Source organism: Chelmon rostratus, chromosome 23, assembly GCF_017976325.1.
Source record: "Chelmon rostratus isolate fCheRos1 chromosome 23, fCheRos1.pri, whole genome shotgun sequence".
NCBI lineage: Eukaryota > Metazoa > Chordata > Actinopteri > Chaetodontiformes > Chaetodontidae > Chelmon > Chelmon rostratus.
The window spans coordinates 14,724,802-14,742,713 of record NC_055680.1 but is presented as its reverse complement, the minus strand read 5'-3'; the positions used below and the strand labels follow the sequence as shown (position 1 = coordinate 14,742,713).

The window sequence follows — 17,912 nt, the reverse complement described above, 5'->3', positions numbered from 1 at the left end:
AATAAGACAGAGGGGGACAGAGAGGAGAGAGTTTATGAAACTATTCATACAGGGTAGGTTAGTTAAACAAACTGTAGAGTGCAGGCTCTTTACAGTACTGCCCCTTTGTTTTTAACTTATTCAAACTCTTGCTGGTGAAACCGGTCATGTGGCAGAACTGGTGAGAGATTGTACTTCTGTACTATAATTAAAAGAGTGTATCCTCTTTTTCATTTCAAGTGCTACCAGCAAGATACTGTTTTTATAACATATGCTCTTTATCACTAATTTCTTCTTCTGCTTCTATCCTTATTCATTTTAAGGCAATAACAGCGCAATGTTCCCTATGTGCTGAAAATAAATCACTTTGTGGTTATACTTACATACTTTTACTTAATTAACATGTTCCCTGCGGAAGTATTTTCACAGTGTGGTATTAATACTTCTACTGTAGTAAAGGATCTGAATACTTCCTCCACCGCTGCTGCAGTGTGACCTTTGACCTGCCCTTCCTCTCCATCTCTCTGCCTCCTATTTGCATAGCTGGACCAGGGTGCTCGTGCTCGCGTGCGCACGCCCCCGCACTTGCTTCGCGCTCGTGCCTCACAAGGTCGTGCGCCGAACGAGACGGGGACTTTTTAACTACCTGTTTTTGTACAGAAAGGACGGTTTTAAGAGGATATTTTTTGACTTTTTAAAGGTTATAAGTGTTAGTGGCAGCCATAAAAGGATGTCGGAGGAAGGTGAGCGACAAAGACGCAGAGGGAAATTAACCGTGTGTGTTTGTGTGCGCTGACTGACGTTAAAGGGAGCGACGAGAGACGTTAACGTTAATAAACTATGAGGTAACTTTAATAAAATAATTTTAACGCTATCTCTACAAACTTTAGGTTCTTGCAAAGTAATTTTCGTGCTTCAGTTTTAATGTTATGTCACACAGTTACTTTGGCCCCTCGAACTCTTTCATTAAGTTAATTAAGTTACTGAACCGATAAAATTGATTAACGCTAAAAGAACTGTTAAGCTAGCTAAAGCTAGGTGTTTGGAAACGTCGTAGTATTGCCATACAAAGTAGACAATAAACGATGACTTACAGGACAAAAAAGGCTATAAATGCTGTAGTTTGAAGTCTTACATGAACAGTATATGTTATTTTTTATGATGAGAGACGATGCTTTCATCTTTAAGCTATAATTAAGTGATCCGATTACTAAATTGACTTTTATGAAAGCATAGCTAAGTTGCACCTGCTATGCTATCATCCGTTACGCTTCAGATAAAGCTAGTAAGATTTTAAAGATAGCTTTGTCAAGACAGTCATTCATTTTTCGCCGTTGCTGATAGCATGTGTTGCCATAACACAATTCCTCTTTCAAATTCCGCAATTCAACATTGTAGATGTTGCCATTTGTTTTATTTATTATTATATCTAAAAATCTCTTGGTCCACTCTGACCGAATGAGACAAATAACTGTATTTACCCTGAATTGGAGGACATCATGCATGTAAAATACATGTTTATGACGAGAATCACTGGAGAAACTGGATCATATATGTAATATTCAATATAAGCAACTGGAGCTGAAACAAATAGTCAATTACTTGATTAATCAGTAAACAGAAAATTACTTTTTTCAAACAAAAATGTCAGATATTTGCTGGTTGCACTCTCTCAAATATGAGGATAACCTTAATTTTATTGGGGTTTCAAAGTGTTAGTCTAACAAAAACCAGTAATTGGAAGACTTCATCTGGAGTTGTGCTCTAGGTTAAAGTACGTTGAGAGATGTTAGCCAGCGATTGTAAATTAAAAACATGTTATTCATCTAAAAGTGACAGAAAAGAAAATAAACTGGGTCCAACTTGATCTTAATTAGGGAAAGCACTGAAGAAACTCACTTTTTGTGAGTTGAATTTGGAAAACCCCTCTTCTTTTTGCAAAGTGCTTTTCAGACAAACAGATCAGAGTAGTGAAACCAGTAGACAGGGAAAATGATACCAGTTGAACAGCAGTTCACAGAAGTTAGAACAATAAATGTACTGTCTTTACCACACAGTGTCACAGAAGTGTTTAAAGGCTTTAAACAAGACACACAGTACCTCATTTGTAAGAGTGTAGAAAAGGAACCAGATTGTTGTCATTTAATGTAAAAGGGCACGGCATAAGGTCAATCGGAACGGTGAACGGATGAATCAGATGAATTACTGTTAAATCCCTCCATGACTTTGCTATTAAATCAGATGTGTACCTGTAGCAGAAGAGCCAGATTAAAGAGAGATTTTAAATCCTGGAATTAATGTTGACGTTGGAGCAGACAGTGGACCATAGTCATGACATTTTGCATTCTGGTCGGGCACGGTCTGTACAGTGCTATGAGATGCAGTGGTGTTTTTGACAGTGTCACATGGGAAGAAGAAGCTAAACAGGAAAGAAACATTGATGCAGGTCAGACTAAAACACTGAACGTAGGTGGTGAGTGGAAAAATGTTTTTAAAGTGCACTGGGTGCGTCGCTGACATGTCATTCTGGTCCACACCTGAACAGTGTGTACATGTGCCGTGCATGAGCATGTGCCACTGGGGACGAGCTCGCAGCTAACCTAACAAGTTTTTTGCATAATGGGGAGTGAGTTTGTCATTGAACTGGCATTAAAACCATGCACAGGTATGACTTCCTTGCTGTCATTATTGGACTTTGTTAGTGGCACAGACACAAGCACAGTCTCTCTGCTGGTCCAACAACAGTTCAGCGGTGAATCTGTGTGTTTATTCTTTGCTCTATGCTGATTCTGCCCTAACGTTTTTTAATTCTTCATCTGTTTTTTGGCAGTGAGACTCTTCTTCCATCCAGTATGGATCAGCACTCATCGAAGGAGATTACACCATGGTTTAAGATTCCTTGTCAGCGATCTTTGGGACCTTAGTGGATCTGTATAACCTCAGAAAGAACGTGTGTGATGCATGTCTTCATCATCGTCATTATTGTGTATTCAAAACAATGGACCTGGACTCTCACTGGAACCATCTCAAAACTTCCAGATTTTTTTTGTTGTTGTTTTCATTTATTTAATCTGACACACAGACATATTCAGGAAGTTCTCCCTGCTTCACAGACCAAAACAACACCTGACAAAAAAGGGATAAAGAAGAAAACACTATTCTGGTGTGCGCTTATCATGTAGGTTAGCAGACAGACAGAAAGCCAGAAAAATCAAAGTGACAAGTTGATAGACGGGTGACATCCCTCATACTAGCACAGGTCACAATGCCAGACGAGTCACGAGGTCTTCAGGAAAAGGGGAGGCCTGGAGAAGAAGCCTCACAGGTGTCTTTGGTGCCAGACATAATGGTCGTCTCCAGTGATGGGAAGGGTATAACCACTGAAGGTGATATCCTGGAGCTTGACGACTTCAGTCAAACAACAGACAACATAGATCTATCGACACATAGCAATGACATTAACATTTTGCAATCACGACTTGGTGAATCCCAGGTTTCTGTCGAGGTGGGTGTGGTGAAAACAGTGCCAGCCCCTGAACCTCTCAAGGCCAATTCTTTGTTGAAGGGAAAAGGTGTGACCCTGCAGGCTATGGATCACGATGCCCCAGTCAACTCATCCTCTGACATTCTACAAACTGACAACAGCACTTCATTGCAAATAAACTGCTGCAGCGACTCTGACTACAGCAGCACAAAATCCAGCCCTGGCTATGTTTGCACCAGTTTCAGCACTGACCTCTGTGATGAGGTGTCACCTGAGCTCGATTTAGACTCCTTTGAAAAGACAAACAGTATCTCTCCTGTCAATTTCTCTGAACCCAGTTTAGACGCTTCTCAGTCAAACAGAAACACCAAAAATAGTCCAGACGATGACAGAGATGATTCTAAAACAGCCTTGACTGTTGGACCAAAAGCAAGGAACTCATTCAGTGGCAGTTTGCCCCCATTCCCAGACGTTTCATTCAAAGTCTGCCAAGCAAGGGACAGCATTGATGTCAGGTGGGACGAGGAGGACAGAGATGAGGACAGGCAAAGCACCCAGTCCAGGCGGACTGTGAAAGAGGGGATGTGTTGCTGCTATCAGGCGTTCCACAGGGCCTTTCTGCAGTGTGTCGAGGAGACTCCGGCCATGCTGTCTGGACTCGTGCTGTCTTTGGCATTCTGTGTGGCCATCATCGTCCTCATTCCCACCACAGGAAGGGTGAGACATTGAGTGTGTGTGTGTGTGTGTGTGTGAGGGGTATGTTGCATATGTACACATATAGACTTTTAAACTTCACATTTACTTCACAAACTTCCATGTGTCTGTTTGACAAATACATATATGTTTTGATAGTTAATAGTTAACATTCACTTGTGCCAGCTTCTCAAATGTTAGGATTTGCTGTTTTACTCATGTCATTGTAAATTCAATATTTTGATTTGAAAGTTTTGTTAAAAGTAATTTGAAGATTTCACTTCGGTCTACAGATGTAGATCAGATGTGTACAGATTATTATACAGGTGTGAAATTGTAGTTATACACTGGAACTTGTGCTTTTTTTATGATGATGAAAAACAATGTTCTTACGTTCCACTTTGGTTCCTCAGTATGTCATGATGTTCAAGCAGCACAGGCTTCTGTGTTGTCTAATAATCATAAAAGTACAAAAGGCTGGGTTGCTGTTAGTTTGCCAGCCAGTGACACAAAGTTTTATCCTTTTTTTGTAGAAGCATTAAAATTAAGCCACTTTTGTGCTCAACCGTAGTCAGTATTTTATGCAAATATTCACTATGTTTAAATGTATTCAATTATTCAGCTCTGTCTTCCACATTTTAGGGATTTCATGCATCAATGAAATGAATTTGTTAATAGGTCAGTGCATTGGAAGTCAACAACAACAGTCTTAATTCCCTGAAACAAAAAGAAAAAAAGTATGACACATCATGTCCCATTGTAAAAATTAAAATACCTTTACTTCACATGGCAGGCGCAGATTAAAAACATTGCACCAGCTGTTCAAAGCTCAGCCTGGCTTTCAAGTCTGATGAATAAAGGCATTTTAATTTTAGTGTAGAGCAGACAGGTGCTTCTCGGATATGGTAAACAGCTGAGTCAAAATAGGGCAACGCAAGGCAGATCTTTGCAAATGCATGGTAACACAAAGTGCTCCTGTGCTTCTGTGTCTGCTGATTGATTGTAGGTTTAACACTGATTGTCGCACAGCATCTGGACAGCGGTAGAGAAAACCTTTGAAGATATTACTGCTTTTAAGTCGAACTTTTGCTGCTTTTTCTTTTGAGATATTTCAGGTGCAGCGTCTTTCAAAAGACATTAATGCGCTAATTTGCACTTTTCGTCCATCCCTGCACAGAACATCGATGTCCATGTAGCCGCACTGTCAGTGGTGTGCGTAGTTCTCTGTCTGAGTACCATGCTGCTTGTGTGCTTACCCTGGCTCGCCACAGTGAGGCGCTGTGGCGGAGCCCTGGCCCTCTTCGTCTGGGGAACACTTTATGTCACGGCCATAGTCTTCATCTTCACTGGAGGACCTGTCACTACGTGGGAACAGGTGAGAGGGAACCAAAATGAGAAAGAAATGATGAGTTTTTAAATTGTAAATAAGTTGTTAACCTCTAACTCGCTCCATCTTTCTTCACATTTCTTCTTCTTCTCCTTCATGCTCCCTCACTTGCCTTCTCAGGTAGCGTTTTTCCTCTTCCTCTCTCTGAGTGTATACACAGTGCTGCCTCTCTCCATGGCCTGGGCCATCATGGTTGGGATTGGGACCAGCGTCTCGCACATCATCATCATCAGTGTCTACGTCCCTGTGACAAGCCCAGAGACACCAGACCTAGCTTTTCAGGTAAAAATTTGATGTGTTTGAATACATTGAAGTTAACAGTTTGACACTTGTGAAACTTGCATATTCAGTTTCTTGCCTTCATGTCTGTAAGTTAAATATGAGGCTACAACCATGAGTGGGGTAACTTAGCTAGGCAAAAAGACTGGAAAAGGTGCTAAGCAGCTGGCCTAGCTCTGTTCAGAGGTTCAAAAAATCCACCTAGGAGCACCTTTGAAGTGCACTAATTAACATGATATAATTTCCCATTTTCTTTTCAATTTCAACTTTTCAGTCATAGTCACAGCTACGTTTCTCCATGCTAGTACATAGTTTAATATCGAGTGGAAAAACAAATATCTGCACATAATAAAAGCATCAAAAGTACGTACAGTTAATGTAGGCAAATATTTGCAAATGACCAGCCTATGTAAACAGTCTTTTTGCAAAATACCATCCAAATTCAAATATCATATGTGAAGCTTAGGTCAGCCTGCACAATACTGTTTTGTGGTTTGTGACCAGCAGAGTTTACAGTCACACTGGAAAAATAGGAGTGATCTGCATCACTCTTTGTTTGGTTAAATCAGAAGTCCTAAACCTGGTCTTATATAATGTTGTTTGTCTTATGGTACATAAAAGAGGATGGCTTTCAGTGAGTAATAAAACACATTAATAATGAACACAAATTCAAAGTAATAATGTCCAAAGAATAACTCTCTGTCACTGATTGATTGATGTATCACAGTAGTGATGCAGCTACTTTGTTATCATTGTGCATAATTAACAAAGTATAAGTAATCTCACGTCTGACGTCATCCTCAGCTGGTGGCGAATGCAGTGCTGTTTGGATGTGTGAACTGTGTCGGGATTTTCCATCTGTGGACGACTGAGCACGACCTCAGGATCTCCAATCAGAAGAGAGAAAAGTTCAGCGCCATACGCTCCCAGAAGGAAATAAAGAAATATCAGCAGGTTAAAACACAGACTTCAACTCATTAGACAGTTCAAAGTTCATTCAAATATTTTTTTTTTTGGTTTTATTGTCATTTTCATTTGACATTTATTTGCTCTGCTTGTTTTACTTCATTGCAGTTCAGGTCACTTCTCACTAGAAATCTGTAATATTGACGAGCCATGGAATTCATTTATTAAAACAAATGAAGACTGACAGACTCTGTTAGTTACTTCAATTACTATGACACAAAATTGGCAGCTTTTAAAAAATATCAATCATCACTTGATCAAAATGATTTGATCATGTGGACCTACCTTTGCAGTGCAGAAATTCAGTCTAGGTCTCTTCTGTGCATCTTGTTTTTAGTTACTCTGAATTAAAATTCATTAAGTGTAATCATTCTCATTCAAGGGCTCTTTACCTGGACAGCTTTACCTGGTTTGGTTACTGTATGCTTTTCTGGCTATTAGGTCAAAAGATTAATCATTCACTTTTCTGAAGCCTAGCAGCAATAGAATACGCAAACCCAAATGGACACTATTCACGGCGAGTAAACAAATAGATGAAACGTGAACCACTAAGTAAACATGGCATCGCTTCAAAGAGGTTTTTGATGGCCGCCTATTTCTTTTACAGCCTTTCTGAACAGATCGTCACTTCTGTAAGACAGAAATCCAGTGACCCAGTCTACAAGGTCTCAAAACTAATCACCCATGGTCTCCACACACATTTTAACCCCCATCCTCTCTATGTCCTTCCCAACAGGAGCAGCTTCTCCTGTCAGTGTTGCCACGGTACATTGCCATGGAGCTAAAAACAGAGGTGATAAAGAGACTTTCCAAGCCCAAGAGCAATGAGGAGAATGAATCCAACTTCCACAACTTTCACAGCCTGTATATACGGCAGCACAAAGACGTCAGGTGATGATCAAACTTACATTATTCTACATTTTCTCTCCTTCTGCAATTATTGATTATTACATCTCAGAACCATGTGCTCCTCACAGTACACCTGATTACTTTTAATGAAGGTGACTTCGAGATTTAACTTGCATCTAAAAAGTGTAAATATTTAAGGTCTGAAGTGGCATAAATAGGACTCAGATTTTGTCACTCCTATTATTAGTCTTTGTCTTTGATAATGACGGATAACCATGCTCTGGTATTTACAGTTTTGTCTGTATGGGTTTGTGTAGCATCCTGTATGCAGATATTGTGGGCTTCACAAAGCTGGCGAGTACCTGCTCACCAGAAGAGCTTGTCGCTGTACTAAATAAGCTGTTTGGAAGATTTGATGACATTGCCAAGGTGAAAATACCAGCACATCCAATTTCTTCACCATTTTTTGTGTTGGTTATGAACCAGCTAACTCTCTATCTCCCCCTCTCTCTTTCTTTTTGTCTGTAGAAGAATGGGTGTCTTCGTATTAAGATCCTGGGTGACTGCTATTACTGTGTATCTGGTCTACCTGACCCCATTCCCAGCCACGCCAGGAGCTGTGTTCAGATGGGGCTGGACATGTGCACTGCTATCAGGTCAGTTTATCTGAATGCATCTATAGTTTTTCCCCAATGTTATTTGATGTGTTTTTTCAGCCTTTGAAATAAAAGCCATTCACTGCTCTTAATTTGCATCAGTTGTAACTGTTCTCTGTACAGCTTCCTTGTAGCCTGTCTGGCACTTTGATTTCACTAGTCGTTCCTGACTAAATGCCACACAATATGCTGTATATTATAGCTCAGAACACATTATTATAGGTCAAGTACCATGATGATGATCTATTGACCATCATATTCTCAAACTGCACACATTTTCATTGAGGTCCTGTTGTGTTTGCACCATGTAGACCAAATGCAGAAATGTTGAGTTCTCTTGCATTTAAAGGGGATTTTAGTGTTCAGCTTTATGGAATTTTTAACAGACTCTCTTTGAATTTATGTGACATACTGTGAGATTTAAGAGAAACATATTGTGTATAAATCCTTAATCTCTAGCTTTGTTATGCAGATAGATCTGCACCATATTTTCGTGTCATCTGTCACTTAGATGTTACATCTGAGCTAGAATTTTGACTGAAATTTGTATGTCCCCAAACTAAATCTTAGGAAATTGGGACATTTAAAACAGTGTGAGATACACAGTTTATTTATAGGTAGTATCACAGACACTTATTAGACAGTTGTTCTGATTTCACTTACACTTTTGTCTCCCTTTAGTAAACTTCGAGAGGCGACAGGGGTTGAGGTCAGCATGCGGGTTGGGGTCCACACTGGCAACGTGCTCTGTGGTGTGATTGGCTTGCAGAAGTGGCAGTACGACGTGTGGTCACATGACGTTACGTTAGCCAATCACATGGAGTCTGGAGGTCTTCCTGGGTGAGAAAATATTTAAATCTACTCAGAGATGATAAAATTCTGAGTTGGTGTAGATGATAGAGGATGCATTTTGAGTTTTGCTGCCTCTATACATCATTTTCTATATATTTTTTAACCTATTTTGTTTATACTATTATTGTTAATAGGCGAGTCCACATCACAGAGGAGACACTGCAGCACTTGAATGGAGCATACCAAGTGGAGGATGGGGATGGGGGGAGTCGGGATCCTCTTCTTACAGGAAGAAAAACCTACCTGGTGATTGATCCCCACAAGCCGGACAGCATTTCCAGGAGACCTAAATTGGTAGGTGTACACATATGTGAAGTGCATGCAGGAGTTTTCAGAAAGCTGCTTTGGTGTCTCATTTGCGCACATTTTCAGGTGTGTGCCGAAAAAGACACAGTATGTTATCTATACAGGATTATTTATTTGTTTAATTGAACTTGTGCTTCCGAAAATGAAACCTTATGAAAGAAAAATAACAGTAATGGCATTTCAATTGTTTTAAATTGACAAGCTGAGATATTGAGTTTAAGGTTAAATAATCTAAGTATGCAGCTTCCTGACAGAGACTGTATATGTGTTCAAGGGGAAGCAGGTTAACCTTAATTTTGAATGGCTGAATGAATAGAGGCAAGAACATCTCGGTTTGATTCCTGAAAACAGGAGGTGGGAAAACTGTATTTTTATGTGGGTATCTCCAGATCCTGCAGATGTGCTCTAAATCGCTCTGATTACTCTCTGTCGTTGTCTTGGTTTGGGGAGGGATGTACAGAAAAACAAATAAATTAAAGTTCCTGAGTGAAAACGTAAAAGGACAATAAAATAATCTCCATCTAAATTTCAGGCAAACACTCTTGCGTCAGGGGAGACCAGGCAGCGGGCGTCGGTACGGATGTCTCAGTACCTGCAGTCCTGGCGGACTATCCACCCCTTTGCAGACCTAAGCAACCCTGATGCCAAGCCATCCAAGAAGCCGATCATCCCCAGTAATGCTGTAAAGAATCAATCACAGCTGTCTGCAGTATGTATTTGTGTTGTTCCCCTTCTTTTTGCTCAGTGTCTTTCACAATTGAGCTGTGCACAGAAGTGAAAGTATATTTATGTGGACATACATAGATGGAGTACATATGCAGAAATAACATAAATCATGCTGTCTCCTTGTTGTAAGAATACACATTTTTTGCAGAAACAAAACAACAACACATGATCTTGATAATGGTTAGTCCTTCAGCAAATATTGCACACCACCTGTGGTCCTTTGTCTCTCTCTCACCAGTGTTATCTTCTGTCATAACGTCGGTATTGTATATTTGAGAGAGGTGATAATAGGTCATGCATTCTGTTGCCAATATATGTGTGTGTGTGTGTGTGTGTGTGTGTGTGTTTGCTTCAGGAAAAACCAACCTACCAGGACAGCCCCTCCTGGTGAGTTCCCAGATATATTAAAAGCACATGAGGAAAAATATGCTAAATACACCATTTTTATTAGTTTAATAGAGTAAGAATAAAGTTTGCAGCTCCTTGCATTAAAGCACTGATAAAGTCTGTCCTCCAAGGTGAATAATCCTACAACAGGCATAAGTAATTTGCAAATAAGGAATTTGATGCATTTTCTTTTTGGATGTATAGCAATTATATAGAGGAGAGCTCTTTCACAGTGATATTCTAATTTCTAGTCCTAAATTGAGGTCCTGGAGTAAAAGATTGTTTCCCTGAAACCCACCAGTTGGATCAATAGAGTTTATTGTTGTGGTTAAAGCTGTTCCTAATGTGTTCTTGTTTTGTTCCAGTTTGGTTGTGGATAATGATGTTAGGGGATCACTGGACACAATGGACATTGCAGGGTAAGTTTTCATCCAAATTCTTTTCTAATATTTCTTTGATTCTGTTGCTTCTGTGTTAGTTGGTAGAAACTCATAAGGACATTAAAAAATGGTTGGCCTTTAAGCAAATTTGTCATTAGAAGTTGTAATATAATATACTGATTACATATTTCAATTGTTTTGTCCCTTATCTTATATCCAGACATTTGTGATTTTTTTTCAAGTGTGTACGTACGTTTTTTCTGATTCTATTATGTTTCCTTTGATTTTTATTTTTCATTAAGGAGGAGATTAAAGAAGCTCAACTGTTTGACTCTGCTGTTTAACGACCTGAGCCTGGAGAGACAGGTAGCTTCATTCTCTGATTTAACCTTCGAAAAGTAAATAGTGTCATACATGCAGTAGTATGTATGCATGAAAGAGCAGAAAAAAGTATGATGTGTGCCTGTGTGTGTTTGCACATCAATTATTTCTACAATATGTGTCTACTACATGTTTGTGTTCCAGTTCCGCCTCTCAGAAGTAAAGGGTTTACACCAGTCAATGAGCTGCATAGCCCTGATCTTCGTTACTCTTTTTGCCGTCCAAATGCTCGTCTCTAAGAAGTGAGTGGCAGTCACATTCACACCTGCAACCACACTTAAGTTTCACACGTTCAAACTCATTATGTTCAGAATTAAATCAAAGAAAAAAGAAAAATAAACCTTTTCCTTATTTTTCCCTTTTAATGTTGACTGTGATTTCACTGAGCACTCACTAATTAATTAATTATTCAGGTCTGCTCACTCAGTCTCACCAACACAGATACATAACATCTTAATTCGCCCATTCTTGAATGAGAGAAAATCATTGTAAATGATTTGTTTTCACCTCCTCCCAGTAACTTTGAGATGGCTGTGTCCTATGGTGCAACCTTCCCTGTGCTGGTGCTGCTTCTGTCCATCGCTTTCACTGGATACTTGGAGGTGAATGAACACTTAGTGGTCTGTTTGTAGTAACACTGAACAGCATCGGCGCAGAGTTTCATGTGTTAAATGTTTAAATGTGTGTTTCTTTTCAGAAGTGGCGGTCTAAGATGCCATTGAGTGTTCAGTGGATATCAGGGCTGTCTCGTGGCGTCTCTACCAGGGCGGCGCTGCGACTGTTTGTGGTCACTCTTTGTGTGCTCATCACCCTGCTTATGGCTATCCTCAACTTTGTGAGTTCCTCTTCTCCCTCACAGTAGTTTTATCAGTTTTTTTGTCGTCCAGATGTCAGCTTTCCTGTCCTTCACAGATAAATTTGTTGTTCCATCAATAAATTTTCTTTCAGGTATTCCTTCCAGGAAACAACTGCACATCAATTACCAACAAGACAGAGCTGGAGGGTCTCAAACTGTACACTGTGCCTGTAAGTACCGCCAAATGAACATTTATCCATGTTTGCTTACTGATGCTGTGGAAGTCTATTGTTTTGAATGCAACTTAATAGCCTCTTTGGCCATTAATTAGGATTTGATGCTTTAGTTTTTCTGTTTTACTATTGAAAGACGATCCAATATTTAGCCTTCATTCTTTCTTCATTTATAAAGGAGAAAAGTAGCCTTAAGTTCTCTCTACTGTCAGTAAAGTAGTCAAAGACAATTTCATTACTGATTCTTTAGAGCTCTTGAATGTTCAGAGCTTCAGCACAAGCTATGAACATGACACACAGTATAAACATATCATAAACCCACATTTCTTCTCCTCCCCCTCTCCACTTTGGTCAAACATCCAGTACTACCTGTACTGCTGCCTGCTGGCCATGCTAGGAGTAATAGTGTTCGTCAGGACGTGCATGACTGTGAAGGCGCTGCTGCTCACCCTGGCTGTGGTGGTTTACCTGGCCCTCTTCCTCCATGTTTACGCCCCGAGGTCCTACTGCCTCGTTGACATGCTTTACAACGACACCAAGTGAGTGACTCTGCAGATGCAATTTAAATACCAGCTGTTTAATGTAACTTAATGTGGCTGAACATGATTTTAGAAAATTAAATGAAGCAGGAGCAGAATAGCTCCGATTTTTGGTGATGTTGGTTGCCTTTTGTTGCACAAATAAAGTTTAAGCTTGCTAGCTTCAGCCCACACAGACTCACAGACTATACTAAGTAATCCTGATAAAGTTCACTTTCAACTCATCTGCATTCATTCTCTGCTATCTGTCGTCATCACGCTGTCTGACTTGCTCAGCCAAAGGTGGTAAATTTCCTGCCTTTTGTCTGACACTCAAAAGCCCAGATTGTGAATCCTGGTCTGGACTTTCAGATCACCATCATTTATTCAAGAGTTTTCTACAGCTAGAGGCCTGCCAGGGGGTGCAGGCCCCATTGACTGTGTGATACAAGGAATGTCTGAGGAATTTTGTAAAGGAAAGAAAAAAGAGTGATGGTAGTTCAGTAGTCCAGATTATGTGACAGTGAGCCATACTTAAATATGGTATCTAAATATGGTTGTGTTTTTCCTACAGGCCTGGAGTGCTGAAGGACCCTCAGATCATGTCCGGGCTTTGGCTGGTCATCTTTTACATCTTATGCCTCATACTAGCCAGACAGGTACTGTATGTGTGTATAAAAATGTTTATACAGTATGTGTTTTCTGTCATTTTTGTCTGTCATGTTGCTCATGTGCAAATAAGTTCTTCCTCATTTTGAAACAAATCAACTTACATTCAGATCTGTTGATACATATTTGCACTCTGTCTTTCTCGCAGGATGAGCTGGGTTGCCGTGTCGACTTCCTGTTGGAGCGTTGTTTCCAGATGGAGAGAGAGGAGATGGAGACCATGGAGAACGTCAACAAGCTCCTCCTTCAGAACGTGCTGCCGCTCCACGTGGCCTCCTTCTTCATGGGCAAAACTATCCGCAACCAGGTGAAGAAAAGAAAACACAGCAGTGATGTACAGGAGATTATCCATTGTATCTGGGCGTGTTGGTTTAAACAATGAGACCTGAAAGCATCGATTAACACCAAAATATTGACATTTGGGGGGAAATTGTAATTCTTGTTTTTAAGTGAGAATATTCTTCTATACCATCTCAGCCATTAACCAGTTTGAAAAGATTTATTCCAACAATAGATATCTATATGTAGAAGAGACTAACACTTAGAAATGAATGTTGGCATTGAGCTCATGGACATTCATGTACAAAAAGTAGCTGAACAGGTTTGACTCATGTGGCTGCCACATTTGCAGAAAGCATGTTATGTTGGAGTTAAGACTTTTACTTTTACAAACTGTGTTTCAGGACCTGTACAGTCAGTCATATGACTGCGTGTGTGTGATGTTCGCCTCGGTGCCGCAGTTCAAAGAGTTTTACAGTGAGAGCAGCGCCAACCGGGACGGTCTGGAGTGTTTGCGCTTCCTCAACGAGATCATATCAGACTTTGATGAGGTATGAGGGAGAAGATACGATTATTATACTGTCAGTATCAGCATCACCAGGTTGGAAAATTTTTCTGTCTGTGACTATACTTTCTCAGTCTCGCTTTCTCCTCATTATCATGTCTCTGTCATGCAGCTTCTCTCTAAGCCCAAATTCTCCTCAGTGGAGAAGATTAAGACTATTGGCAGTACATACATGGCTGCCGCGGGGCTGACACACTCGCCTCTGGGGGATGAAAGAAAGGTGTGCTCAGTCTCTCATAATTCTGTGTGCAAATTCTTGTCCAATACTCAAAGGCAAAAATACCCAGCCTACATTAACATGATCTCTGGCTCCCTCTACAGAAAGTTGAGATGTCCTACAGTCACGTGCGCTCCATGGTGGAGTTTGCCTTTGCTTTGATGGGCAAACTGGAGCTTATCAACACACACTCTTTCAACAGCTTCAAGCTCAGGATCGGTGAGTTTACTCTAGAATAATACTGTTAGGGTAGAAGCCACGTACTGAAGCCTTGTTTCTTTGTCCTCAGATCTCATTCTACTACCCTCAGGGTAAAAACAATTGTGAATGGTGGTATCAATAATGTCATTTGCATTGACTGACATTTGATCTATTTGATACTGACTCAAAACCTCCAGCTGTGTTTTCTTTATCATGATTTTCTATTTCAAACAGTCACATACTTTTTACACCTGTGCGCCTTTTCAGTGTTTGAGTCTTACAAACAAATGTTAAAATATATTTAAGTTTAAGATGAAAGAAAAACAATTACATTGGCAAAGAAATCACACAAATATTTTCTAATCTAATAGTTTCTGTTGCATACAAAACTGTCAGTAAACCTCCAATGAGGGACTTTAAGAAAGAGTAATTTGTGTTTTATGTTCATGAACATTTAATTATCCCTCCCTGTTGTTTACTTGCAGGAATAAACCACGGTCCAGTGATTGCAGGAGTGATTGGAGCTCATAAACCACAGTATGATATCTGGGGGAATTCTGTTAATGTGGCCAGCAGGATGGATAGCACAGGAGTGCTGGACAAGATACAGGTCAGAGAATAAGAGTCAGAAGAAGGACAGGGGTGGCTTATATGGGGAAACATATCCTACATCTTGTCTCAATAAGAAATACAAATTCAATTAAAAAAAAAAAACTGCTTCTCACTCTCTGAAGCTTTGGGGATTTATGTTTTCTCATCTTTACCTGCATGTGAGCAGACATTATATGACAATAGTATATTAATGTATATAGAGAAAACAAAAATATGGGATAAAAATGTTATGTTCCCATGGGAAATACATGAATCTAAGGGAGCAACATAAAATATCTGTACAATATGCAACATTTCCCTTAAAGGACAGGTTCACAATCTATCAAGTCAACCTGACTGTTGTTTTAAAACAGACTTGAAAAATTGTGAAGCTATCAATTTTGGAACCAAAATTGTGGAGCTGATCAAAAACAGATCCATGGGAAACCCACCTGAACCTGACGGTGTAAATACATATATATTTACACATTCATACATATCAAGGGACCTTAGGACATTCAGACCTGATCAGAATAAACCTGTGGATAATTAAACCCATCCTAAGCTGTGGGTGTCCCAAACAGATACAAATAGGAAAAGAACGGCAGGAAATAGCAGTGATATGTATCACCCGAATACACCCACGCAGTGAGACTTACTACAATCTGGAATCAGCGGAGAGCCCAGTGGATCCATGAAGACCTTTGAGAGGGGGCAGCTATTGTTTATCCATGTCCTTTTCTTCAGTTGGGCACATTAGCATTAAAAGGGTGTTATTGTTCGTTCACTCACACTTCTCTTGACACTTAATGCTAAGGATCACACATTAAATGTTAACTGACACATGTATTAATTAGCTCTGGGGCAAGAATCAAATACTCATTCCCTCTGTAATTCTTCTGCTTCTGCTCCCAGGTGACGGAGGAAACAGCCCAGATGGTCGAGAGTGTGGGATACAGCGTCACACTCAGAGGAGTAGTAAACGTCAAAGGCAAAGGGGAACTCACCACCTACTTTGTTAACACGGACCAATCGTCTCCTCATATCTGACCTCCACCGTCAAACCTTGAACACTTCACTCAGACCTGTGTCTAAACCTCAGCTGCACATGCTTGCTAGTGTCTGGTGTATCAAATGCATCAGTGTTTTTGAACAGTTAAACTGACAATACATGAGACGAGCACATGGACATGATTCTGGTTGTCCAGAGGTGGACACAATCACTGGCAAGGACTTGAAAATACTACTCTATGTTTACTGTAATCATCATGAGCATCTGCACTGACTTCATGCTGAAACACAGATGTAGCAATACAGGATACCACCTGTTGATCATCTACGGAGGAACTGCCTTTGTCTTTCGGATGAGACACTAAATACAGTCCGGACCAGTTAAACCAAGACTTCGACTAGAATGGAAGCAGAGAGCTTTCTACTCATGGACCACTTCATGGAAAACCATGTTGCCTATCTCTATCCGGGTTGTCATGTGAAACTGCACTAGGTGGCTCAAGCCCCCATATCTCTTCACTGTATTATTCTGAAAACATTTAATCGGAATTATTGTTTTTGGTACACTTAACATGGCTGAATCACATGCACTGTCCAACAGTGTTCATGTATGATTTATTTATTGGAAAAACAAGATAACCATCTTAGCTGTAGCAAAGATTACTGTGGTTTTATGAAGGATGTTGTAGAAGTACCTTTTGTTTGAAATAAGCAAATACTTTTCTGCTGTTTATCTTAGGTTGTTTTTTTTTTCTCACAGCATTCTTGTTTCACTAAGCTACAAAACAGCATTTACATTGTAGCTCAGCTTTTTTCTGTCAGAGTATATTGATACAGAACATTCTGTCTTTAAACGTAGGAAAAAATAAGGCAGTTTTTTGTGTACTTGAAACAGCTCTGTGATACTAGTTGGTCTTTTCCAGGTGTTCCCCAACCCTCGCAAGAGGACGAGATAAATTTGAGGGGTCAAGAGATAGTTCACAGCATAGAAAAGAAATGTTGTGTTTTTTTCCCATCTGTTTTCTTTTATTGTGAAATTGTGGATAATTTTACCCATTAAGCCCAATGAAAGAACCTGGGAAGTGAAACTAACAGTTCAAAGTTCTCACACCCTATCAACCTGTTTATATAGACACTGGTTTAAAAAAAACACTGATTAGTGTTGGTCACTGCAGGAGCAAGAAAGATTTACTGTAGCCATGTGCATTTAATTATGGGGTTCCTATTCACTACTGCCCAAAACTGACACTTGATGCTGTAACACATTTGCACCCAGGCATAATTATGTGCCATGAAAAATCGGATAATGCACATTTGACGTTGCACTTTCTAATATGTTGTGTTTTTTAAAGGGAGTTCTGCATTACGATCCAGTGTTGATTGCACAGAATATTTCTCCGTTTCTTCTTAGTATGTATTTCTGTGAGGGATGATGTGAAGTGTGGATGTAAAAAGGAGCTTGAGTACGTTCAGTAAAGGAAAATATTTTTATATTCTATTTATAAAC

General features: G+C 39.9%; 1 protein-coding gene across 2 annotated transcripts; it reads left to right on the top strand.

Annotated features, from left to right (window-relative positions):
• The first annotated feature begins 584 nt into the window (after positions 1-584).
• On the top strand, positions 585-17,896 carry LOC121626182 (adenylate cyclase type 4-like). 2 transcript variants are annotated; one of them, XM_041964499.1, is made up of 26 exons: positions 585-722; positions 2,810-4,180; positions 5,334-5,531; positions 5,664-5,825; positions 6,627-6,776; positions 7,525-7,679; positions 7,955-8,066; positions 8,166-8,293; positions 8,975-9,133; positions 9,280-9,439; positions 9,984-10,160; positions 10,533-10,564; positions 10,930-10,983; positions 11,247-11,310; positions 11,470-11,567; positions 11,843-11,927; positions 12,023-12,160; positions 12,274-12,351; positions 12,718-12,893; positions 13,447-13,531; positions 13,690-13,848; positions 14,225-14,371; positions 14,498-14,605; positions 14,707-14,821; positions 15,289-15,413; positions 16,310-17,896. In XM_041964499.1, the coding sequence occupies exons 2-26, from the start codon at positions 3,245-3,247 to the stop codon at positions 16,442-16,444; spliced, it is 3,936 nt and encodes a 1,311-aa protein (XP_041820433.1). In that variant the 5' UTR covers positions 585-722; positions 2,810-3,244; the 3' UTR covers positions 16,445-17,896. The 2 variants fall into 2 exon arrangements, with proteins under 2 accessions (XP_041820433.1, XP_041820432.1); XM_041964498.1 differs by having other exon boundaries at positions 585-824.
• The last annotated feature ends 16 nt before the right edge of the window (positions 17,897-17,912 follow it).